Source organism: Spodoptera frugiperda, chromosome 23 (assembly GCF_023101765.2).
Source record: "Spodoptera frugiperda isolate SF20-4 chromosome 23, AGI-APGP_CSIRO_Sfru_2.0, whole genome shotgun sequence".
Taxonomy (NCBI): domain Eukaryota; kingdom Metazoa; phylum Arthropoda; class Insecta; order Lepidoptera; family Noctuidae; genus Spodoptera; species Spodoptera frugiperda.
In genome coordinates this window covers 4,371,935-4,399,004 of record NC_064234.1, presented here as the reverse complement: position 1 = coordinate 4,399,004, position 27,070 = coordinate 4,371,935, and the positions used below count along the sequence as shown (strand labels likewise).

The 27,070-nt window shown below is 35.9% G+C and overlaps 1 protein-coding gene across 20 annotated transcripts in view; it reads left to right on the top strand.

Moving 5' to 3' along the window:
• Positions 1-196: 196 nt before the first annotated feature.
• The window catches only part of LOC118266969 (CAP-Gly domain-containing linker protein 1), a 46,495-nt gene continuing 19,621 nt past the window's right edge, over positions 197-27,070 (top strand). For 4 of the 20 annotated variants that reach the window (XM_035580654.2, XM_035580655.2, XM_035580651.2 and 1 more), the window contains exons 1-4: positions 232-548; positions 892-1,204; positions 26,383-26,445; positions 26,655-26,729. In XM_035580654.2, the coding sequence (XP_035436547.2) occupies positions 952-1,204; positions 26,383-26,445; positions 26,655-26,729 (391 nt within the window). In that variant the 5' untranslated portion in view covers positions 232-548; positions 892-951. Of the gene's footprint in view, positions 1,205-13,198; positions 13,439-25,767; positions 25,874-26,085; positions 26,163-26,382; positions 26,446-26,654; positions 26,730-27,070 lie in introns of those variants that run through there. The other 16 variants (XM_035580656.2, XM_035580653.2, XM_035580649.2 and 13 more) reach the window with 15 other exon arrangements.

Sequence of the window (27,070 nt, the reverse complement as noted above, 5' to 3'; positions counted from 1 at the left end):
TTCCGGCTCGAAAAGCAGAAGTAAGAACGAGGTGAATTTTAGTTAATTAGAGTCTGACGCTTCCTTTTACCTCACTCCCTCACCCAACGCAGGAAACGATGACTGGATGACTAACTCCCCTCAAAAAAAAAGATTCCAAAAAAATATTAGAAAGTAATATTAACTAAACGTGGCCACTATTTTACTTCAACAACTTCCATAGATACAAACGAATTAACGAAACGTAACTTTGAAGTTTTGAACGAAGGGGAGGACGGATGAGTTTATTGTATTGCATTTGCGTTCGTATATTTTGTTTTCTATTAGCTAACGACTTGTTTCAATTTAAGTGTTTTCTTCAATCAGTGATAATTATTTAAATATTGGTGTTTCATATATTATATATGACATTTGTCCGTTAAATGTAATTAGATAATGTGTGTGTAGTGGCAGTGATAACGTCAACGGTCAAGCTCAGCTGGTCCCGTCCGACGAGCGGTAAAAATCTCGCGAGTTTTTCTTTACTTTGCCTTACACAGGTAGCACTTTTCGTGCTCCATTTCTCCAAGGTATGCCGTTATATTATTTCTTAATAACACGCTTACTTAGATACACTAAACGTAAAGAGTAACATTAACACGTAGAGATTAAATGTATATTATCAATTAGTGTTATTATTTATACACGTGTTAATACGTCCACGGTGCTTATTTTACAATATAACGTATAGCGTTATTCCACACGAAACCACGGTATTTTTGTTTATCTTTACTTACAACGACGCACTGGCCGTGATCCAGATTACGTGTCGTCTTATTGCGCGGGAACTCGCGATATTTTTAGTATATTAGTCGCACGATGATTTAAAATGCGTCGTGTAACTAACATTACTATAAAGAAACCCGTTTTCAGTAAAATAATGTAGCTTGACTCTGAAAAGTGAGTTATAAAGTGATTGAGTGAAAAAAAAAAATGAGTGAGACCCAAGAGACCCAACAACTGCCGGCGCCGGACCCGGCAGCTGCTCCCCCTGCACCACCGTCATCCACGTCTTCAGAGAATGCATCACTTGCCAGCACAGCAACCTCCCCTGTCACCAAGCCAGCTGACTCCACAAGACCATCTTCTTTGCCTAAACCATCCGGCTTGAAGCCACCCTCTAAGATTGGTCGGCTCTGCTCCAACTCTGCGCCTAAACCTGCCGTACCCATCTCCCCCAGAACTGGTGAGTGTTAAATTTTTTATTCCTTATTAATACCTGCAAATAACCTATCCTTAAATTACTAGATAGATCAACCTTTTACACTTAATCAAACAAAGAAGTAATTAGTCAATACAATAATTTATAATTGGGTAGTCTAAAGATAACAAGAGCACTGTGATGCTTTGTTGACAAACTGCAATTGACAAGATTTCTAAGTCTTATCATACATTACATATTTTGTACTATTCTATTATTACCGGTATTTGCCTGTTTGCCTAATTTATTTTCTGTATTTAAGCAATGTTCAATGTTTCATAAATCATTAATTTAAGGCAGAGTTGGTTTGATGAGATGTCAATTAAATTTTGTCTGTTAGTTTATTGGACTAACCATTTTATTGAATCCAAGTGCTCAAGAGAGACACAAGGCCACTGGGGAATGGCTAATTGAATGTCAATGTGACCACATTTTGTTTGAACTTGTACATTTGACCGGTTTATTCAAGCATGTTTTATTTATCTTAGGAATTTATTTATTAAGCGCTGATACAGAAATTTAAATATTTACTATTCATGTTGCAATGTGCTTGTCCTAGTTATTGCAGGCGCAATGTATCACGATAACGTGGCGCATTATTAAACGCGCGTGTCTAGATTATATTGAACTTTTAGCACTGGCCTTTATGGAACCTATCAATTATGAAATAATTTAAAATGTCAAATGATATTTTTGCTTTGTTACAAATCAAATATAATCACATAAGGGCTTTAAATAATAAGTGTCCCTTGTTTGATGATACGCCGTCATATACCTACACCTGAGATAGTATTTTTGTTGACAATGAATTTTATTTGTCCCAGTCAGAAGTATGCACATTTCAAATCGTTATCCACTGATTACATTCATCATCATATTATATGTATCATAATGTTATCAGAGAAATACTAAAACAATATTAATCTGCGAATACGATAGCGAAAGTAAACGGCATATTGTTCGATCGAATAATAAGTGTTGCATTAGGTCATGCCTTATTATATCGATGAGATGCAAAATGACCTCAGTTCTCTCAGGATCATCTTATAATCTGAAATACGTCGTCGAAAATATACGACCTTGAGTGTTATGAAGAGAAACCAGTTTTCTAAAATAACTACCTAGTTGTTTATCGTCCGCGCCGCGCATCGCTTTATCGATTAATAAAATTACTTAATTAAATCGATTCATTTTTATTACCGGTATGTTATAATATGTCATGAATCAATTTGCAAAATGGCTTGTGTAAATATTTGCGATAGATTTGAAAGTGAAAAATTTGTCTTTATTGTTTATTTATTTTTGCCTATGCTATGATGCTTAACTGTTGGTAAGTTTCACCCGTGTTATGTCCAATGGTCGATGGTCCATTTGCGCCGGCTCGTGACTGTGTTCAACCAATCGTCGTTGTCCGATTCGTAGCAGTAATCGCCGTTTTCACTTCAACGTGCATGAGTAAGCTTTTAAAAACACACTGTTACTCTTCCGTTTTCAAAATGTCTTTACTCTAAAATCCAACAACATTTTTTTTCTATAGTTAACACTGAATTTTTTAGGATTAAAGTCAATTAAATATGTATGAACTTACAAATATAAGGGTAAATACTACTAATTTGTTGATTAACAGATAATTAATAAAATAACTTAAATAAATTGTTAGTAAATAAACAATTAAGAAAACCGTAATTAATGGCGCGACACAATGTTAAACACTATCGGCATCAACGACAATAGTTCCGGCTAATAATAATAATACCAAAGTACTCAGACTTACTATAATTACAATTATCTACCTGACTGCAGTTTAATTACATTGCTAATTGTAAAAATATACAAAGTTAATTGCCGAAAAGACCTGAAGGCTGAAATCGAACACTCTCATTTCAGTATCTTATTTAACTATCCGATCATTTATTTAAATGTCTACAAAAGCACACAACAAGAGACTTAGTTAAATACTTATTTGTTAATTATAAGATATCTCATTTCAACATTAACCGTGACACACTAACAATGAAATGAAACTTGGTCGTTAGTCATGTGTCAGTTCTCTCGAAAACAAGAAGAAAAAAAAATAACATGATCCAGTTTTTAAAAGTAAACGTACAATGTTTATGGTTTTTATGATGTTGTCGGCACTACAATTCCTACTAGAGATGGCCAAAAAAAATTTGTCTGTTATACATTACCGGTTTTTAATACGACCTTCAGTTTACTGTTAAATATTAAAGTAACTGCTTAGTGCTGCTTATACCTACATACCTTTGAAAACCGTTACTTTGATTACAGCTGGGAAACTGACTACATCATTATTTTACTGCAACGGAGGAGTGTAAACTACCCAATTGATAATTTTATTTAATTAAAAAGCACTGGATATTTTCGGCCGTAAAATCTATAATACGACTCGAATTGCATTAAGAAACGGAATAAGGTAAAGTTTTTTGATTCGATAAATTGGCGATAAACGAAAAGAGGACAAAAACAATAATTAATTAGGAAATTTGTTTTTACAAAATAGTACCAAGCTATGAAAAATATCATAATACAACTTTTAGTACAAAGAAAACGTCTCGATAAATAACTATGTCGATCTTACACGACTTCGAGTTCTTATTTTGTTTAGTTCACTTGTAACACGGCCAATGTAAACACGTTTCACAATGCCGCAATGTGTATTCAAGAGTTGCAAAAATAATGCCCGCAAAAGCAATTCATCAGCCGGGGTGTCTTACTTTCGGTAAGAACATATAAATTAAGTTATATTATAATTTTTAAACTAACAAATAATATTTAATTATGAACAAAATTACCGATTTTAAATCACCGCTACAAACGTTTGGCCAAGATCGGCCAATACGTGGCCAAACGTTTTCTGTTAACAGAACAGTAGACGCATGGAGTAGATTTATGTTACTGTAGGTAATAATTTAAAATAATTTGTTACTAGAACCTTTAAATAGGTTAATGCTACTTTTGTGTCTAGTTTTTTGAACTCTCATTAGATAGTTACTTATTTCTATTTTTTTTAGTTTTCCTAGCAATCCGTTTACGTTAGTGCAGAATGGAAAGTTATAATATTGTCGCCAGAGAAAGATGAAGATAACTTTTATAAGCCAGCTAAGAATTCGGTCAATATGTTCCAGATCACTTTGATAAATCGGATATATCCGGAAATCATCTAACCGCCGTCTATGAACTTGGTTAAAACAGCAGTGCCTAAGTCATATTCCACGCGAACATACATAATTTTAACTAAAATTTTACGTTCATATTATAAATTCTTTTAGTGTAATGAACGCGACGCCATACCTCCTGTAGTAATATTCGAATAACAATAATACAAACTGACACGAAACAAAACCTGCTGTAGCTCACAAGGCCGAAAAGACCTGGAAATCGTACACTTATTTGTTGCTCCTTAACTAGTCATGGTTTAAATACACTTAATGTTATTTGAATTATAAGATCTTTTCATTTAACTACAGTGACTGAATAGGTTTATCATGCTTCTTGTTACGAAGAGATAGTAACATGTGTTTTTAAGATAATATTTTGAAAATTTGTGACTTTAATTACTAGAGTGCGAAAAAAATGGTTGAAATTACCGGTTAGACTTAAAACTGTTAAATTAAAAACTGCTTTGCTCTTATTCCTACATTTTGAAAACAAATGCAGCTATATAGGTATAAATTCACGCGGACTACCATTTGGCTTTGATTTTGTACGTGACCCGTTATCTCGAATTGCATTGGTATTTTTTTGTTGATCGAAGTTAATTAGTTACTGAGCAATTTCCTTTTTATTATAATGAGTGTTCGTGTTGAGGATGCTTGTTTCGTCAGTTGAATGGTCAGCGAATGTTATAGTAACGTAATAGAGAATAGCGTTTCCATGTTTTGTTTGTTTGGGTCTTACAATTCGTCTTCCATTGTTCGTGTACACTTTCACCGAGCCGTGACGTGCGCTTACTCCGCTTCCACGACTGTTGATCTAATACTTTATATTACCATACAGCAAACACTTCTTATAAAGGAGTTCCCAAACACTGAAGTTTTAAACGCTTTTAACCCTTTCCCGCCTGTGTCGCATATTTCCGTGTCCCTACCGGTCGTGTCGTAGCGCTGCGACAGAAAACATGGCGGTTAAAAGGGTAAAACGAATCCAGTAGCTAGAAGAAACCATATATCTTCCAACAATTTGATAACCTAAACTATTTAAATAATAAGCTCGATAACTCCGATGTATACTTTCCGTATCGTGACCTAGGGCCTAATAAAATATATTTTGCGTTAAACATGCTTCTTAAATTTCAGGACTAATTTATTTATCGTGTCTAGTAGTAAAGACCAAATAAATCACGCGAAGGTTAAAGGCAATGTTAGAGGTAAAACAAGTTAAGCCCCAAGAGGTTACTTTGGAGCCTTCGTTCCGTTACCTATGTGACCTTATTTGTCACCCGCACGTACTGACTAAGATTTACGAGTGCGAAATCTAGTGCAAAATTAACGTTAAAATTGAATGATTCAATAAAAAATGGAATTTCATATATTCGCGATACTCGATACTCAATTTAGAAAATAACGTTACACCATTGTAAACTAAATAACGAATGCAGTGGGACAATACACCCATAAGTTCCCACAAAATAAGGAGATTTTAGTGCGGAATCGATCGAAATGGTAACCTCTTAACGTTTGTCTGCCGCACGTAAAGTGCATCAGCTTATTATTCTACGCAGGTAACAACAGTAATAGGGTTAACGGTTGCAATCGCCCTATAATCGTGGGCTATCTACCAATCATTACTTATGCACTGTCGCAGTCGCAGCCTTTTGATCGTAACACCGTAAATGGTTTCAATAAGTGATAATCTATTGACGTTGGTCTTTGTACCGTACGTCCTCCCACTTACTGTTGCAGAAAGTAGACCTCTTTATGCAACTAACAACACAATAGGTGTGTCCATTCACTTCATCTCTGTAACTACATAAATAAAGTTAGAAAATAATAAGATCGTATATTCTCTAGAATTAACTCTTTTCAGAGTTAAAATATTTGTATTTGGCTTATCTATCATATAAAAGATCCCTGCAAATATTTAAAGAACTGTGAACATTGTTTTATACCTACGTTTTACTTGAGGTTAGTGCTATCTAATCTTGACAGCGCTTCAAAATAAACTCGCATTGGCTACGCAGATAGCATCGTAACGCTATAATTTTGGCCTAAGTTAACGAATGCTACGGTGGCAGTCAATTCCACATTAATGCTTTCTAAAGTTAGGCTATTGTTCAAGGCGTCGCATCAATCAATTGCCATGACTGACAGTTCGGTGCCGGAGCCACCATTTACGTCACCGCGTCTGGCTCGGAAAATGCGTGATGAAAATACTTTTCTTCGCAAAAGTTTTTCCTTATATGACTTACTATTGGCTCAACTCATCATTATTATTGTTAATATTTTATTACAATACTTTCTTTCATATTTGATTGACATGGGTATTTTCTACCGTACCTACTTATTTATTCCGGAGCTGCGGACTACGTAGGATGTTTACCGGGACTCCGGCTCGAAAAGCAGGAGTAGGAACGGGGTGGTTTTTAGTCAACAAGACTCTGACAGTCCCTCTCTCCTCACCCAAAGCGGGAGAAGTCATTGGATGATATTCCCACTTTTAAAAAGGACCGACCTATCTAACTATTAGAATTTTTCACTTGTATAAATGGTATGGAATACCGATACGTGAGCAGAGCATATTCTAAATAAATATAATGTGAATTAGCACTAAAACAATAGTAAAAACTACGTGAATAACTAATAACTATTGGCCAACTGTTTCGCCATCACGATCGTTAGGTACAGCTTATTATCCGTTACGATTATTAGCATCCGCGCGGATGTCGTAATCAAGTTCCATAAACCGATGCTCCTTTGATCGCAACCGACCGACTTGTGTTCCAGCATGTTATGTGCTACTTTATTTATTTACATTCCATGCAAACTGGCACGCAAACTCAATTGAATCTCAAGATTGTTAGTTGGTTTATAATTAAATTATTCAATATCTATTGAACGGTCTTCGGTTGCGGTGCCTGCAATCAAAACAATATTGAATCTGCAAGTGGACTGCCTTGAGCGTAAACATTCTAAGATTGGAACGTATTCACTGACATTTCCACAAAATGTCAGCTTGTGCACTAGAGACAATCATATTGTAGCGTATTGGTATCTCTAAGTAATAAAAATATTTTTTTAACACCGCGGTGGAAACCGACTTGGTCCTGTGTTAGAACAAAAACAACTTAGAAGATTACGAACAAAAACAATCTCCGAATCATTGGTAATCGAGCCACAAGAGACTACGTGAATTTTCTTACTTTTATTTTTTTCCAGGTCCGGGTATGCTTTCGGCGCTACAAATCAATATGAAAAATAGTTTAGTTCAACCAGATCTTTACTTAAATCAAGGCTGATGATCCAACGTCGAACAACCGCTATTATAAGTTAATTACAAAAATAGAATAATAAGCGATTTAATGAGCTTGTTTTTATGATCACAGTTCAGATGAAGCTGATTACGCATTTAATAACAATGCCCTCGGGAGTGACACCTCGTTTGTTGTGATTGCCCAATGTTTTAATAAGAACAGCAGTACATAAACAGTGCATAATGAAACTACCGGGAATTATTGTTGCAATGACTTTACTACGAAATTGAAGGAAATTAAATCTTTTATAACCTTTTTTGCACAGACGGATTACCCACACAACTATACTAATTCAATGATAATAAAGTAGTTAATTCTACAACAGCGCCATCCGACACGGTTCAATAACAGAATTAAACATTCTTGTTCAAACTAGGTACATACTTGTACAGCATAGAAAATTGTGACATTAGTTGATCTTAGCTATTCAAGGTCGTCATTGCATTATTCATGTCCGCCAGTGATATCATACTCAATCCTACATAATATTCAATGTAAAATTGAGTACATCCACTTGCTTGATTCGTCGGCAAATGTTAGAAAGTAAATTACTGCGGCCGACCATGAACAATTGGAAATGTTTTGCTTGAAATCTCCATTTTATTGTAAATTGTATAACTGTCTTGTTTACTGGTGATACTCAGTTGCTGAACACCAAGTCTTAGGGTTCAACCCCGAATAATCCTGAATGTAATGATGCCAGAAAAAGAACTAGTTACTGCGTCATTTTCCAATTTTCTAATCTACATAACTTATTACACGTTACCAATTATCTATATTAAGTAACAGAATGATACCTAACTAAATGTTTCTCAATTACATGCAATCGACACTGGTCGTTATTTAATTGTGTTAGGTAAGATAATTCTGCGTACGAGTTGGCAACGTCCTGGTGTTTCACCGAGTAGGTACCTAAGTAGCGAGTGTTGCCCTCAGGTGATCCGATATTCCTGTAACTCGAGTATGTTGAAACCATTACTGGAAAGTGTTCCGGTCTGACGGTCGTCGTCAACGACGCGCAGGCGCAGGTGTGGAAAATCGTCACAACAATAATTATATACAGATTCGACGTGTCTACGTTCATGCGCATGATTTCATTGTTCTTGTCTCCAACAGACGTATAGAATTTTCATGACAAAGATATGCTAGTTATATTCTAGAATATAAATATGTAGATATTGTTATGTAAGAATTACTGGAAAATTCTGACTACCTACTCTACTAGAGTTTCAAAACAAATACAAATGTTTTGGAGAGCAAAAAATGGTGTCCAGTTGTTGAGACAATGCAATATTTAATAGATAAATACTGACAATGATAAATTAGAAATTAATGTCGGATATAATTATTCTACTTCAGATACAAATCTATACGATTTTTTTTCTAAGACCATGTTGAGGTTTCTTCAGTTAGTTTCTAAGTATCTAAATCTTGATGAATATAACTAATTACATTAAATGGTTTGTATACTAATTGACAATCCGTGATATTTTTAGTCAAACCGAAACGGATATAATAGTTACTTAAAAAACCGCTAATTCTCTTTTTGTTACATCGTGGCCGAAAGTTGAACAATGAATGAACATTAAGCAAAAATCTCTTGTAAAAGAGACGAGACTTTCACTATCACAATTGCTAGGTATACATAGATACGTGCCAACAACTCGGTAATTTATTCTTTATAAGTTTGCCCTCTTTATGATAAGGGAACTACTTGGTAATTCCCGGTTGACAGGAAAGCTGGGAAAACCCCACATAGACCTCGAAATACAACAACAGAATTTCAATTACAATGACATCACACCGTTCTCTTCTACGTAGTTATTCGATTTAATCAACTAATAAGGAAATAGGTTTTAATTCTGCCTTTCAAAAACAAAAAATGTCGCTGTTAATGTCGTACGTAGATAGTTGAATGTAAAGTATATTTTAATGTACATAATGTTTTTGTTCGTGACTTGGAACAGGATATTGACAAAGTTTATACTCCAGTGCACGACGTGCCAAAATCTATCCAATGTAGGTACGGTCTCACGGTAACGCGATACCTGGTTGAATTTTTCATTGGCGTCTGGGAAACTTATAAATGTTAATGGCGCCTAATTATTACGACGTTGCCGTTGTTAGTTTTTTTAACTGTCCGCTACTTTATAGACAAGTTCATATATCTATCGGTAGTTCTTTCAGCAAAGGGTTACTATAAAAACTTTATATTCACTCATTGATTACTGCCGACAATTATGTTCTCATTAAGAGGTTTTTAAATCAGTTCCATTTAGTTTTGTTCCAAACAATATTCAATAGCTCGGGTCTTGCCAAAAGCCTTCGAAGTACGTGATGTTTACCGTCTCTACTGTTTGTGACCTTTTTGCAGTTTGTTCAGTAGCGTACTTTTAACACCGGGTTATAAATTAATCCTCGCAGGGCAAGGAACATGAGTGCTACGTGCCTTCCGCTGCATACTCGGCCCATTTGCCGTGTCTGGCGGATTGTTTGAATGCCAATCTATCGGTCAAAGCCCTCTTTAAAGTCAATAATTAACTCTTACAATATTGACTATCTTACCTAACCTATACATAATACTTTGACGTTTTTTTGCTTTATATTTTACACCGAACCGAACAAACAACCGAACACAAGTGCACGTAATGAGCATTCAAATATTCATTTCGTTTCGTACGTTATTAGTGAGTTTTATCGCGTTTTACGTTTTTGCTTAGTAATGAACTCAAGTTACAATAATGCGATGTGGTAACATTTTAGTTCGATGAACGATTAAACTTAAACAAACATTTTATTTCACAAATCTGTTATTAGGTTTCTTTGGCTCTGCATGCCTAAGAGGCCTTCCCCAACTTATCCTAAGAGCCCGGCTCTTAATTCTGCATGTCTCAAGAGGAAAATATCTGGAACACATAACCGTTGAGTCAGCGCCACGTCATGTCAGTTCGTGCCTCCGGGACGCCGAGCAAAATCGCTGACTTCCTCTCAGAAATATCAATTTCGTTTTTGTGACATTATGACCGCCTCGCATCTAAACCCGCGCCGGGTCAATAACCTTTTACAGGTAGCTCTGTTAAGTTAGTGCTTGCTGCTATGCACATTGTGTACGAATCTGTCAAGAAATGCGCCACGTAATAGAATTTAACACAACATCAGACTATTGAATACATGGAGACATAAAATTGGAATTCACATTCTAACTATGGTGAAAGGAAACTCAATCTTTATTGTTTACTCTTGCATAAGCATGCTGACCGCTCTAAAACATTACTGTTCCATAATTCTTATTTTATGGCTGTTCCTCCTGCGCAGACTGAGTTGACTTTTCGACTGTAAATTATATTAATGTTGGTTCACTCATAGACTCTAGTGAAAGTACTTGTGTTATCTCAACTAAAATAATGACAATCAAAGTCAAGTCATTTACTTCAAGATTGATTATAATAGGCACGTCCTCCATCACGTAGACTCCAAATTGTCTACGGTGGAGCGTACTATGTAAGTGTTTATTCCTACCAAACTGTAAGACATTTTATTTAATTTTTGACCGTATATACTTGTAGTTATTGATGCTCAATTTTATGACTACCAATATCTGTCGTCTTAATATCTGCCAACGCTGCTCATGGTGAAGAGACCTTCTGGGACTTGAAACTAGTAGAGTTTTTATTAGAACTTATAACGGGATATTTACCATGTTTATTCATTTTATCGAGTTTCCGATATTTCGGCACTGTTGCAAGCGTAGCGTAGTAGAGTTTTTCTTAATTAATTTACGTGGGTAAACCGTGATTTTTAGTTAATTTACCAATGTCATCTCGTAATACCACGAATCCCACAAATTACCTACTCGAACATTTCAATGAGGATGTGGTGCCGTGTCACGGCCTCCGTCCGCTTTCTTTCTTTGACCTATGTATTAAACATCGTGGCTCGTTCAACCTCCATGATCCTTACATCACGATGGTCATTAGGTTTATGAATGGCATCTTAAAACCGAATTAGCTAAGGTTATTACACTTTAATAAATGTGACAAAGTGATGCAATGAAATCTTGTTTAGATAGAGCATGCCCTGTACTAGAGCGTGGCCGATGAGTAAGAATTCGCAGCACGCATGTCTTATCATACGTTAGTGATATGTGCGTTATCTTATCACTATTTATAGAAAAGACTAATGATTTCATTGTTCCTTTTATTATATTGCCCAGGCGCACGTATATTGTATGAGTAACTGTAAAGGGCTTTAGTACATTGTTTCACTTTAAAAAGGGAAATTCTGGATCTTACTACAGAATAGTAATATTCTTCAAATATTGTATTTAAACTAATATACATATTCACACTGGGTAGTTTCTCCTATGTCATGGGTGCATTTACAGATTGACGCCTAGACCCTGAACAAGAATTTGTGAATCACACAAAGAATTGTGTCACGCACGAATCGGACCAGCAACGCGTTACGAACGACACGTCACTTCGTATAATACCTTACCTACTTAATATGACTAAAGTGAGATGGAAAATCTGCCATTGTTAAGCACATACCACAAAGTTGCTGTATGCGGTCACAAGTCGCCTACGCGTTAGTGTATGGCTACGGGATATTTCTTCCCAGCTACGTAGCAGATCTACTCTAGATCTAGCGACTACGCAGCCAAAACAGCGTAGCGGCTACGCGGATTTAATAGCGCGAGCGTAATGACTACGCGGCTAAAACAGGGTAGCGACTACGCGCTACGCGGCTAAAACAGGGTAGCGACTACGCGCTACGCGGCCATAACAGGGTAGCGACTACGCGGTTCAAAAAGCGTATTGACTACACGATTACTACGCTCGCCTTGGTAGGCTCTGTCTTTTTCGTCAAAAACCTGCATCGATCCAAATATTTTGGCTTAAAATTGGATTATTAATTTTAATATTTTGTATTATTTTTTTATATTTTTTCCTTATTCCCAAGTTTATAAAAATATGTGTTTATTCTAAATCTTATCAATAAGGAAAACCACAACAGTACTCTTTTATTTTAATTTAAAATGACTGGTATTTTTGCACAAACGGCGCCTCTTTTTCATTATGTTTATTACCCTGATATAGGTACTCAATACGTAAAATACCTACTTGACATCGTTAGGTATAACTCACAAGTCACAACTGAAATATTTTTATATTTTATCAGTAGGTTAAATCAATGACACTGTTCCGAGTATTGCGCTAGTAGTTATTTATATTCATTTAACTTGAATATGCCATTAAGGAAGGTATTTTACTTAAAAAAAACTCGCATGTCAGTCTTGCTAAAATATCAGACTCCCTTAACCATTAACTCTCTTTTTCAAGTACTCTGTATACTCGGAGCGATAGTTAAGAAGCCGCAATTACCCGCAGTAGCAAAAGTAATGTCGTGAATTTAGTATTTAACGCGTCCACCGGCTTCTGAGTGAGGGTGGCGGGAGTGCGCCGGGAAAACAAAAACAAAGTAACGTAGAGATAGGTATGAGCGAGGGCGGCGGCGCGGAGTAGGCCGGCGCCGGCCGCCAGTGCATGCTCGACGGCCGACCACGACGCGTGTCAACACTACAGCCGCGTATCTGCAACGCGCAGGATCGCAATATTTCGAATCTCGGATCCTCACCCGCGACCCAGGACTCAAAACTGTCGAAGAATATTAAAAACAAGACCATTTTAATACCAAGATGCCTGTTGAAACAAAAATTAGCTTCTCCGGTAAGTCTAGATTTTTCAGTAACGTTACCTTTTAATCTTCCTTCGCCTGAATATAACTGTAGGGCTAAAGTTTATTATTATTTTCTTAATGACGTCATAAAAACATATCAAACATTTTTTGTTTATATTTTATTTTTCGATTTTACTATTATTACAACTTTACCTGTATTTCAAAGAGTTATCGATAGTAATATAATTGTTATGACATCATCGACTAATTACGTTCACGTATGAAACTATGTTGGTGTCATTTATTAATATTAGAAATTCACATAACTGGGAAAATTATTACTTGTAATTATTATAACGAATAATTGTTCTCCTAAAAGGTTCTATTCTAGAGTGAAATGTGCTTTATTTTTATGCCAATTTGAATGCCTTGTATAATCTATGTTATGAGATACGTGTACTGACAACGATAATAAGAAGGTGTTAAGTGCTAGAAACTACAAACACTTACTGCGCGACACTATTTATATATATGTTCAGTTGTAATAATATCTTACTACGAGTACTCGTTACAAAGTTCAAAATATTTTCCTCCCGATTACGGTTAGCAATTTTCAATAGTAATTAAGAACGCCGTGATAAAAACACATTGCAAAAAATATGACAAAAAAGAACAATAGTAAACAACAGATAAAGAATTTAATTGAAGGAGATTGATAAACAAGTCGATGCAATTGTCAGTGGAGAATAGAGACGTAGCATTTCTGTAACGTTAAGTACTGTATTTAATTTCTTTTGAAAGATCCAGTAACTTTTTTTTGTTTTTGAGAAAATTATTCAATGATTTCTCTCGCCCTGGGCGAGGCGAGAGGGAGTGTCAGACTCTTACTGACTAAAAACCATCCCGTTCCTACTCCTGCTTTTCGAGCCGGAGCCCCAGGAATCCGCTAGACAGTCCACAGAAGATACAGTAACTTAACAAGCCGTCAGTGTACTTAAAAAATAACATAGAAATGGTGGTTACATTGATGTCTAGACGAGGAATCCAAACAAGTGACGAGATTCACTTCGCAGTCACAACAATATTGTGCTTTTCATATTCAGATTTAAACTCGTGACTCTAGAATGGTCTTAAGGACTTGTAGTCACGTTGTGTTACTAATATTACTCTCACGTACTAGGTAGTTTAATATTAGGATCATAACTAATATTTAGAGATACTGATTCAGTAACAGTGTTAATCTCGACATCTGTATTCTTATTATAACTGTTTTCCCCATCCTTATTAAGTTATAATATCTTCTTTTGTCAACTTTCTCGATTTCTCTAGCATACGTTACAATAAGGATATTGAAACGCGGACAAACAGAATATAAGATTTAATTTTCTTTATATTTTAATCCCGCCTTATACAATTCTGTTGATTTTTATACTGAGATACCTATTGCTTATTATAAATAATACAAGATCATTTTAAACAAAACTTTGATATCTGATTAGGTATTATAATCACAAAAACTTAATTTAAAAGTTAGAAACGTTGTTTATTTTACTAACAATAGAGAAGAAATATTATAATATAAATCTTTTATTCATATATTCATAGGTAAGTAGAGACTTTGTCCCAGACATAATAAAAAGTATAAGTAGGTAGCTGGGACTAGAATTTTGAGAATTAATTTGCCTAATAAGCGTCTTTAGCTTCAGTTTTCATGATATAACGTAGTTAATATAATTGCGTAATGGTTACATTTTAGGCATGAACTGTGTGGTTTAAAGGCGTGTCCGTAGCCTCCCTTACCCTACCGCCCTTGTACTTGCCCTTGCAACCCCCCAGTGGAGCCGTGAAACACTGCCTAGCAAACTTCTTAATAATTTACATTTTAACTCTACAACCAACACAGTTCCTAGTCCATTTATTTTGTCGATTTATTCAAGCAAATAAGTAATCGTGTTTTCACTTTGTACACGGCCCTTATTCGGTTGCACTTGAATAAAAACTTGTTCTAATGTCTGTTACCTTTTATTCAATCAATGTTGGTGGTCGGCATTAATTTCCTAAGCTTGCGTTTATTGTTAGACGTTTACCATGACCGCTGGTCCAATACACTTATATACTTGTTAGTCATTTAATGATTTTACTATTGCAGTGTCGCACGCACTTAACCTTGTTTGGGTAACTAGTTGACATGCCACATCGCAAACCATACTTGCATCCTGGCCTCGCCGGAGCCACATACAAATCATATCAGCGAAATCGCTGTGCCACGCCAGCTTAACAGCGGCAGCGATGTAATTCTATGACGAGTTTATATTTTTGTCGAATCTATTTAATTGTTTCAGGACAGGAAAAAGGATACGCTAATATTGTATAATTTGTTATGCGTTTTTGAATTACTTTACTCATTCTACTAAAAATATCAGATGTCATGCTGTCCTTTGTTTGATGAATTCAAAGCCAAAACGTACAAAATGCTGTGTGTTGTGTTTATTTATTTATTTATTAATAAAGGTTTACCAACAGCTTCTGTATACATAATATTAAGTACAGTAATAAATACATATCAGTTTTGGGCTTATACAGTCGCCAATTATAGGTTAACCAACATTTAATATTAAGTGATAACTTAAAACTAAGAGAATATGAATTATTTTTAGAAATAAACTACTTTAAATTACAATAACAAGATTAAAAAAATAAACTTAATACAATAAACAATAAGAGAAAAAAAAAATGAAATGAGATCAATCACCTAACATTAACATTACAAAGTTTAATTTAGCGTAATTACTAATACAGTAAAATTTTATTGTGAACTAAGTTGTGAGCTGCGGCCTCCGGGATTCAAGGATTGTGTTCAGTGTATCTATTTACATCACAGCCTTGTTAATAGTTGCGAAATATGTCGTTTCTTTATCATTTTCTTTTGTGTAGCGTGACACACGTAACGTTGGTTGGTCAGTTACAGCTGAATACTGCCTTCCCGTTCAGTAAATGACTATCGGCCGCTACTGCTAACCATTACAACGTGAAGCTAGTAGTGCGATAAAAATGTTACTAAGTATCAAGGCCGTCTTTACCTTAACAGACCTGAATACTAAAGGTTCGCTATGTGTGTAATAATCAACGTTAATTAGTTCGAAGTATTTGTTAGTTCAGAACAAAACAAGCACAGTAACAACACTCATTTGCTACCATATAATGCAATGATTTATTGTACAGCTACGCTGATGAATACTCCATCACAGCTTTCTGTACTTGGCATGTTACAAATTCACATCATAATAGTCGATCTTTCCAAGAATCTTCCTCATTTCGCGATCCCCATTTCGGTGCGCAAGTCACGTTCCAAATGTTTACGATGACATGTCACTGTCATGTTGTTAACATTGAGGTGAGCGCAGTACCTGCCCTGTCAACTTCCTGTGTCTTATCCTTATCGGAGATGTGCTCTCCGAGTCGGAATTACTCAATTATACAGCCAGCATTGTTGTCGGTCAACCATGACGAAACTACGGAGCAGGTGTGACCTGCACTTTGCGTGATTTCCTCGCCATCAACAATTCTACATTTTGCATTCATGTACACGAATGTTCGAGATTGAATTTTTAATATTTTCCTTGTATGGTTTTTTGTCAACATAAAATCCTTTAATGTAGGTATTATTTTTGTCATCGCTATAAACAAACGTATTCAGGTGCTGCCTTGAACCACAGATTCAATTTCGCGTCGATAGCGATTCTTCTCGAGCGTATCAGACCGAGCCAAACATGTCTCGGTAATCAATCGTCACTCAGCGGCTTGTCTTACATGATCTTTTTATTATGAAATTGAGATGTATGCTTAATCGCAAACGGAGGTATCACGCCCCCGCTTGCCGCAAATAATGAATAGTCCGGTCGCGTTATGTCATTGTAAAGGAGAAGTCGTAATTACATGAAGCGGGAGCACGTTCTACATCTAAACGTGTTGCCATGGCAGGATATCCCGTTCTTACCATGTCATCGTTACCATGACTGTGAGCGGATAAATCTTGTTGTTTGCGCCAGGATACATCTCACGTGGCCATCTCTTATGTTCGGGTAGCACATCTTTTGACGTAATTTAATGTTCGTTATTTTAAATTACCTCTGTCGGTGCGCTCCAGCGCTCGTCAATCACTTGACATATTTTTTGCAGTCAGCGGCGCCACTTGATATCATTGAGAAACATTACTTAGTCAGCCGACTGATTTTTATTACTGTTGTGTATATGTGTTACGAAATATCCGCTACAATATTTATTGGTAAAGTTAGCACGAAACTGCTACATTTCTAAGGAAATCGAATTAATTATGTAGTTTCAATAGTACTTGGATTGTTAACAGTTCGTTTGGGCACGTTTTGTGTTGTTTAGGCGTGCTTATTGAGACTAGGGTCCAGCTAATCAGTAAATAATTAAGTATCTTTACGAAGTAACCTATCACGCGACTTTACCAACTATAAATATAAATCAACCACGTGATAATAACTTGTGTAATTGCGGTCGAAGTAAATCGTTGGCCTGAAGACCCAACAACAGCAAAACATGTTTTTGCGCAGCACAATAGCAATACCTACATAAAGGCTGAGATCATACGATTTGTGATGTATGTATATTTGCTAGTTGACACTGTTTTAGAGAATACTTGTCGTTTATAGCACAGGTTGTTACACCTTGTTCGTTTGTTTATTACATGGTATGAGCAGTTAGCAAATAGACTAACTTTAGGTTCCAATTATTCTTTGGTTTGTTAAAATGCAGTCAGTTGGAGTTTAGCCAAATATTCCCATCATAAGTCTAGATAATGCTTTACATTATAGCACTTTTATAGAGGAGGTCGGAGACGTTCAGATTATTTATAGCCAACGATATCGGCGCCCGCCCGTCTAGACCATCCCGTTTACTTAAGGGATCTCTCCGAATAACTTTATTCGTGCAATTGCATTTCTCCGTTGAGAATAGGATAAAGATTGAAGAATAAATCCATTCTATATTATATGTATAGCCAATAAATCAAATTGTGCTAAACCTAGGGCTTTCCAATTGCGTTAACTTTCACGTCTTAACGAGTCATAAGTTTTGCTTAACAACCGATAACCTAATAGCTAAGAACTAGAGCACTTTATCTGAACAGATTTATTGCCCTTCCGTCTATATCCCCATGAATCACTGCCCATGGACCGATATTCTTATCTAGGGATTGTTAAGACGACATCAAGCTTAGGAAATTGGCAGAGCCGTTGATAAGGGTAATACATTTATAGATAACGTTTTACTTCAGAACTTAAGAGCCTATGGCATCATAGGTTATTTTAATAGAATACAATAATTTTGAAGACTAAATTGAAACCGTTTCTCAAGCTTATTAAGTTCATAAAAATACAGACATAAAATTTAAATATGTATTGTATTACTCAATTAATTAAACATAGGCTGTTTCACTCGCGTTTCATTACAGTTCTCGTTCAATAAACAACCCGACAACTCAAGGACAAAGTTAACGGTCGAACTATCGTGGAAATGAATCGTACCCCATTCAGCTATCTGTCCCTCTTTGTAGCAAACAAATAATAAACATTTAACCACTGAAGCGTTACGTGATGTATCATTAATGAGAATATGTATACATAAATGAATGATTATAATGACGGATTAAGTATCTAAGTACATGTCTTCTAAAAAAACCTATGCTAAAGTTGTCAAGGTTTAATCAATTATAAGTTACTATGACAAGTATTAATACTAATTTAATAACCATACAAATCAGAATCATTAAATAGTCTTCACTGTACTTTATAGATATTTCTTTTGAGAGATTAAAAGCAGAGGCGTCGTGTTAAATATTCTATTAAATGTTTAGCACACAAGTTCACCTTAGCACGAATTAACAGCCACGCCATAGGTGGGTAATACGCCCCCTTAGTGTATTGTCAATATTGGACTAAGTTCGATATTGATATCGAGCGTATCGAAGCATGCAATGTACACAGCTTCTATTATTCTTTAAACTAGTTTTAATCGTCCAAATAAAGGTTATGACTATATTTAATGAATTCATTATTATTGTCACGTTCATGTGAAAGGACAAATATTTTCCTGATAAAAAGAAATCTCCAGTTTGGGAATGTCCCATGTGCAAATTTTGGCACAGGAAACTATTTTTTTATATTAACAAAACAGTTCCATGAATAGTGTACGTCTACAATAACAAGCAAATGGAAATTATACATAGAAAAAACGGAAATCAATAATTCATTATTTTGTCATTGGACATATCGATCTGAAGTTAATGTTTAACTATACACTCGTGTATTCGCTCATGTATGGTGATTTTTCTAATATATTATCTATTCATAGTGTAGGTAGTTGAATTCATGTAAACGCGACAGTGTAAATTGCTTTATTGACAAAGCACTTACGTCAGCAGCGTGTTTGAGACGCTCTCAAGTTCAAGGTACAAAGTGTTTGCGAATTATAATTTTCTCTCTTGTAATGTTCAATATGATAACTTGCTACATGTAGTGGAATATGTTACTCTATATTTTTTCTGCTTGACTCTTACTGACTTTGTGTATACAAGTGTTAAGTAAAGTTTCCATGTATTCATACTTTGCACATGTAGTAACGTGAACGTCGCTGATTCACTTTGTTTACCATGGTACACAATAGGTGCTAACGATGTTTTAGCCGTAGCTAAACCAAAGGGTTCGCCCGAGAATAATCTCCACCAAGATATGTTTATGTACACTAAGTTGATGACATCAGCGCGCCATCCGCGTGCTTGGAAATCCGCGGGCGACTGTTTAGTATAGTCACCGAAATAGTAGTGATTAGCACTTGTATGTTAACAGAAAGCATTAGTTCATGATAAGTTGATCATAAAGCGAACTCATAAATGGTAGCGAAGTGTTTACTATCCAAACTAGAATTATAGTAGCACTGGCACTAATGCATAGATCTTCTATGTCTGCCTGGCTATAAGTAAAGATAACTTCTGTAATTTCCACGCCCTTCGAGCTTAGCGTTATTTGATGCATTTATCATGGGCCGAGATAGCCATCAGCATATCTGCAGCCGTGAGAACTTCGTGACTAGGCCCACACCTAACTGTTTCGCTCCTAGTAATGCCAATGCCAGTCGCAGTACAGATATTAGGCGTAATAATGCTATCAACTGTTTGAAATTGTATCCGCATTTCAATGGAAATTGTGCGTACAGATTTCATTTACCTTCTTTGTAAAGCCAGCTAGCTTCAAACGTAGCAGAGGACTTAAAAGAAACGTTTGGTTTGTGAAAATTATAATTGTGATATCTTAATTTATTAGAAAGAAAGAAAAACAGTTTATTTATTACTTTATATTGTTCTAAATGTTTCCAATATTCTTTAAAATCGTTTTCTAAAATGTAAATATTTATCCAAATTCGATTATGACGCCATCGTCTCCGTTAGTGTATTATATTTTTAAATTCGAAAATTTATGATCGGGTCGTAGAGTCGCCTCGTGAGCTTTGTCAATGACAACTTATGCTTTACCGTTTTTATTTCCTTATTCTTATTCTTTTGGCAATAAAATGTTTACGGTAAAAACGTTTATTCATAATGCCAAAACTATATTAGAATTAAAACTATTTTCAAAGCTTTGTTTTCGCGTAGGTTTATAGATTTGTATTTATTTTGTCGAAAAGGTTTCGTGAAGGTTACGCATTGAACTGAAAACTACCATCGTTTTGGATCATAATTATTTTTGTAAAACCGGATAATTATTTAAAGCTATTCTCGATTACAACTTTCCAAGTATGTTACGAGAGTTTGTATGGAGCGAAAGGCTTTATCTTCACTACCGATTTGGTATTCCTTACACTCCACTTACTGCTTCTTTAGGATTAATTATCATCATTTAGCGAGTGTGACGATCTACAATTAGCATGCCAGGTGTGGTGTTGGTGTGGCTCATTACTCGCCATTATAGTAGCGGGAGCGAACGTGTCCTGATTGCAGATCGAATTTCATTCCATATGCGCTCCTATTATAGGAATCCGGGCGGCGGTCTCAATCAATCTTTAATACTCCATTATCTATTGTAATTGAACTTAATTAATTGTAATAGTCATGTTGATCTATCAACAGATAACTCCTACAAACGAGCCACGTTCCGTTTAAGCTAATCAACCGTGACAGTCGCATTCTATGTAAACACTAGATTTGCATTGAATTTATTCTATAACCACGCTATCTGTTAACTGACCCACTTTGATTTGATACGACTACGAGTCCGTTATCTCGGCTGCAGATACCGTGAATGTCTCCAGTGATCTTATTGATAGTATCGCCATCTCCATCATTGTCAATTACCGAGATTACAACAATGGTTCATAAATCGTGAAAGAGTTTCGGGTGGTAATAAACATCAGTGCGTTGAGTGACATAACTTATCTGCTATTTTGGTCAGATGTTAAACCAGAGTCCCTTTTGATACGTGAAATACTACTTTTGGCTTAAAATTTGCTGTATATGGCCAGATCAGGCTTTATTGTCATTTGCCAGTGCATACAAATTGGCGTATCGTGTCTTTCTGTTTACGTCTCGCGTTATTATACGCGGCTTGCTGTTATTATAAGGTAGGACGAACATTGTGTCCATACCGGCTGGTGACTCACGCATCAGCCACCATTTTTTCCCATAACCATTGCAGCCAATAAATATTTCAGTTATGATAATGTATCCACAATTAATTGCTTGAAATATGAGGTCGATGATTCATAGGTGTTTATTGACATCGCTATACGATCTTGTTGCCATTTCTTAGCGCCGCATACATAACTGGGATGGCGGCAGCAGTCTGTAGCCAACTCGGTCACACCGAGTATTTCTGTTCCAAAGTGTAGTGAACTGAATGAACCAAATCTAATTCAGTGCCCTAATAAATTGTTCAAATTTTGTTCAATAAAAAGATTTTCACTTGCGGTAGAGAAAGTGGAAAAAGGAAATAAACATTCACAGTGATAACCGATCACCACGCAATAACTGGTTGTTATAGTCATCGTGCGTGAGATATAAGCATGAGTAATTGCGTTATTTTGTTAATAAATTGACACGTAAAGCTGGTGCGATTTCGAAACAGCACGGCAGATCGCAATTCATGTGTAATATATCTTAATTATCGTGAAATCTTTTTAACGAAGCCAGATTCAGATGTCCTGTTAACTAAACTATGTAATTGCCATCAAGAATTGCATCTGTCCTGCAACAACTAGTTGCCTCGTTGCATCAATTGCGGTCGACTCTCATGTTGACCGCAAAATTGTCCTTAATTGACGAATTAGTGTCTATTCGTTGGGAAAGTGTGATACCTACACAGAGCTCGATTAATTGGAACACTTGATGCTAACTACGTTTTAATTCGCGGATCGAACTGAGCGGTGATCTAAAAACATGCTGTAAAAGTAATTTCAGTAAATGGTTAATCTAGTCAACTAGTGTTTGGTATTTCAACAACGTACAATTGTTAGGTAATACTTACAGTACGGATTTGTTCGACTTTTGTTATTCTTTATTTTTTGTATCTTGATAAAATAAAGTTATCTCGATTATCGGATACTTACTGGAGATCGAAGATATGTAGGCGTACGTTGTTATTATAATAAACATGTTGTGTCTTGTGAGTAATAAGATAGCACGTTATATTAAAATGATTACCAATCGTTTTTGTTAGTTTTTAATGGTGTACGTAATATTTATTAATAATCGCTGAATGAAACAAAAATATTCCACAGCCTCTAAAACAACTTAAAGCTTTATTTAATTAGCGAATTGGGGCGCTAGTTTCACATGGTCATTTATCACGTTGATTGTACCTATGTAATCCCGAGAATGTTATTTACTTAGCCACGAGACCGTGAAAGATATACACAGAAAAAACAACACGAAATTAAACAAATATTTAATTTCTAATCTGCTTGTTTTTATCGTGTACGAGTACGAGCACGAGTACTTGAACTTGACCACAAAAACCAAAGTCATACTTCAAAAAGTTTTCGGTGCTGCGTTGCCGAGTAATTTGTGATATCGCTAATAAAATGGTTAAATAATGATGTTGCTTATTATAGCAGTTACATCATTCGTATTTGTTAATCAAAATATTCGCGCGACGAATAATAATATCGGCTGTGTTATTGAATGTTTTCCATTACCTTGTCAATTTGTTTATTTGCATCTCGTGATTTCGATATGTACTGAAGAGGTAGAGTTAGAAAATTTAAGTAAATTGATCCAGTACCAACTAGAAGTAGTCACCACATGTTAAACGATGTCAGCATCCGACTTCTTAGCTATACTACCTATGGTAAACTACGCCAGCATCCGACTGCATAACTTCTTAGCACCTTATACGTTCTACTTAAATTATGAAACGAAAATGTCACAACAAATCCTCTTCTATTACTCGATAAATTATGGAAATACCGCGAAGGCACTTAGCGTTGGTATTTCCAAAGGGTTAGTTATAAACACGATCTGTCATAAACCTACGTTAAGGTCGTGCTATCTAAACATGATGCAATAATTTTACTACTTTCGTGAGATATACTAAATTAATTATTATGTTATCGGCTTATTCAAGTAACTGTATGACGAGAAACTCGACTAGTTTTATGCCATGCTAGAAGCTCATAAGATTCCAGGCAGAGGGCGCGATGGCGAAACTCGAGTCGCTAGTAGCAGCGCGACAATCGCCGCGTCGTATGTCGAGGAATGCTGCTCATGAATATGAGCCTCTAGCATGGCTTGAAACTAGTCAAGTTCCTTGTCAAACAGTTACGTGAGTAAGCCGATAACATAATAATAAATGATGCAATAAATCATTTAGTTAAAGGTATCTAGTAAGTTTCTTATGATACACATTTCGAAGTTATTACAAGTTTCATCGTAAAACAGAATAGTGTCATCGAAGTGTTACAGTTATTACGTGATAGTTAAACGATGTTCATGATTCACTGGGGGAATATTATTTTATAGAACTAGATTAGGCCGCCCCCGCGGTGAGCTATGACAGGAGAACACGAACATTAGCGTGGGATCAAACTTTGTCACATAATAACACCTGCCACGATAACATTGTATTTAATATTATACTTGTTTTCAAAAAACGCTATCGAAAGGTTATCTCTCGCTGTTTATTTCACAAACATTAATTTTGTTTTTATATCCGTTTCTTATCCCCTTCAGAACATTTCGTCCTTGTCACTTGAATCACAGGCGCATTGTCATTTGTGGAATGTGTTCAATAATAATGACGAATATACCTCTTTACATGACAAAAGAAGTCCGTCATTTGTCCGACAAACATGAAAAAAATCCTTCTTGTTATGTTAATGTTGTCAATTAAAGTTAATGCGACCACGAAATATGGTACAAATAGTTTAATATAATGTTTCCGCGTCAGTACCTACTGATGATAGGGTAACGCAGGAATATTTTTATTGTTTGTGATATTGTGTTATCGCTTTCCTCAATGACCACGTTGTTGCATGAATCGTCAAGCCACAAAAGTGGTTAAAGACGTCCTTCCGAAGGTCGCGGATGATAAATCACTTGTTTTTATTGTTATTTCATATTTACGTTTACGTCTTTATGTTAACAACGCAGTATGCCATATTGGCATAAAATAAACGCAAGCTATAGACCTATAAATTATATAGATTGAAACGTTTCGCAGTAATACGTTCAATGGGAAAACTTGCAACTGTGAATATTAAGTATGACAGAAACCCCTCGTCGCAGCCTATTAAAGAATTTATTTGTAAGTAGTTTATTATTGTCTGCAGTGGTCTATGCCCCAGCTATAATTTGTCTCCAGACAAGTTTCATTTAGGTTCGTTATAACGCCATGTTTTATTATAGAGCACGCTATGCGTTTGGTCTGGAAATTAGTGTGATTATTGCTATGATGATATGATCGCATGTAAAATACGACCAATCAAGTGCAATCTAAACCTACGCGGAAAAGCTTCGGGGTTTACGGAACCAGATGCGTGATGATTACACATTGCATATTTTAATTATAGCATGTGGTTTGATTGATCGCTATAATTGTCGATTATAAACTAAACGATCGTAAATTGCTGCAAATTGTAGCCTTAGCGACGGTATACTTATTTAATTTGGCGCGATATTAACGAGCATATTAAATGCGACGAGGGAAATGTTATGCTATCTTGTTATGATATCACTTTCTTCACGTACTTTACGTGAGTGGTTGTAGGGAACTTCCTATAGTGTAGGTATGAGATGAGCAGCTTGTCACACCATTCGGTTATGATATAAAACCCACGCGCGTCCACAAGGCCGCTCCGCTGCGCAATTGTCTTTGATGATTAATCTGGCTTCGGACGATCAGTGCCGGACATACGCTACTACCAGTCGGCCGGCTCTACACGTGTCTAGCCGTGGATCGGAACAGTGCAAGTTAAGTGTTGTGACACCTCCGGAGTCCACACGACTACAAACAAAATCTACATTTGTCACATTTAATTTAATCTGACAACTCCATGACAATTGACATTTAACTACCATTAGCAGTGCTAATTGGACATTTGAAATCAAAAGAGCAATAAATTTTCTTAAGCAAACAAGTTTGAAGTTATAATATTATCACCCACCACAGTGAGCCTACTCAAATGTGTGGACGTTGATACCAGTCGTGGCTTGTGTTTATAGTCTACAGTGGGTATCTCACTGTCTCACACGTTCCCAAGTTATGTGGATTTATCAAACTCTGCCTTAATGTTACAAACCATCTCCTTATCATGAAACATGAATCAAATTGCTGTAATTTCTGTAATCATGTCGAGTGCATACATGTTTCTACCATCTGTCTCTAGATAATTTTGTAATTTGTATCATTGTCATCACTATATTTTTTGTCGGCATGTTTTTATTTTTTGCTTTATGTGTCTTTGTTTTTTGTTGTCGTAGACGGCAGTTCCTCGGACACGTTGAGGAAGCTCAGTGACGACTCTTCGAGAAAACATTTATCAGGTGAGTTCCAGCATGTCCAAGGTTGACTGTTATGATAAACGTCTTATTTTATATGAACGCATGAAAGCACAAGAGGCGTGCATGCTCCATGCTTTTCGTGTACGAACTCTATGCACGCACATTACACGATATCATCACATTGTATCTGTACATAGTTTTTAATATCATTTCTTCATATTTCACCATTCTGTCTCGATGAAATGGAGCAGATTTACTTGAAGCCGAGGAAGACGAAGTTTCTAGCAGTTTACCGGAGAGACCGCGGACGCACCGCAAGGCATCTAGTAAGTTGGTCCACTAATAACTGTAGAGTAACTGGAGGTGGCGGCATGCTCTGTAAATAATAGTCCGCATAGTAACATGGTGATGGTCTAATTAGCGCTAGGGGACGGTACCACAACACATACTAAATGAGAACTAGGTAGGACGAAGTACTCTCATACGATTCGATACGACATAACTAAAGAAATATAATTAATCGAACCAGAGCGTAACATTATTCCTAGTCCAACTCACAACATATCGGAATATAGTCTGTGCATGTGAAAAAAGAGTAAAATATTAATAGCCAGGTAGATTGGAATGTTGATAGCTAATATTGATTAGATACTAATGATTTAATGAA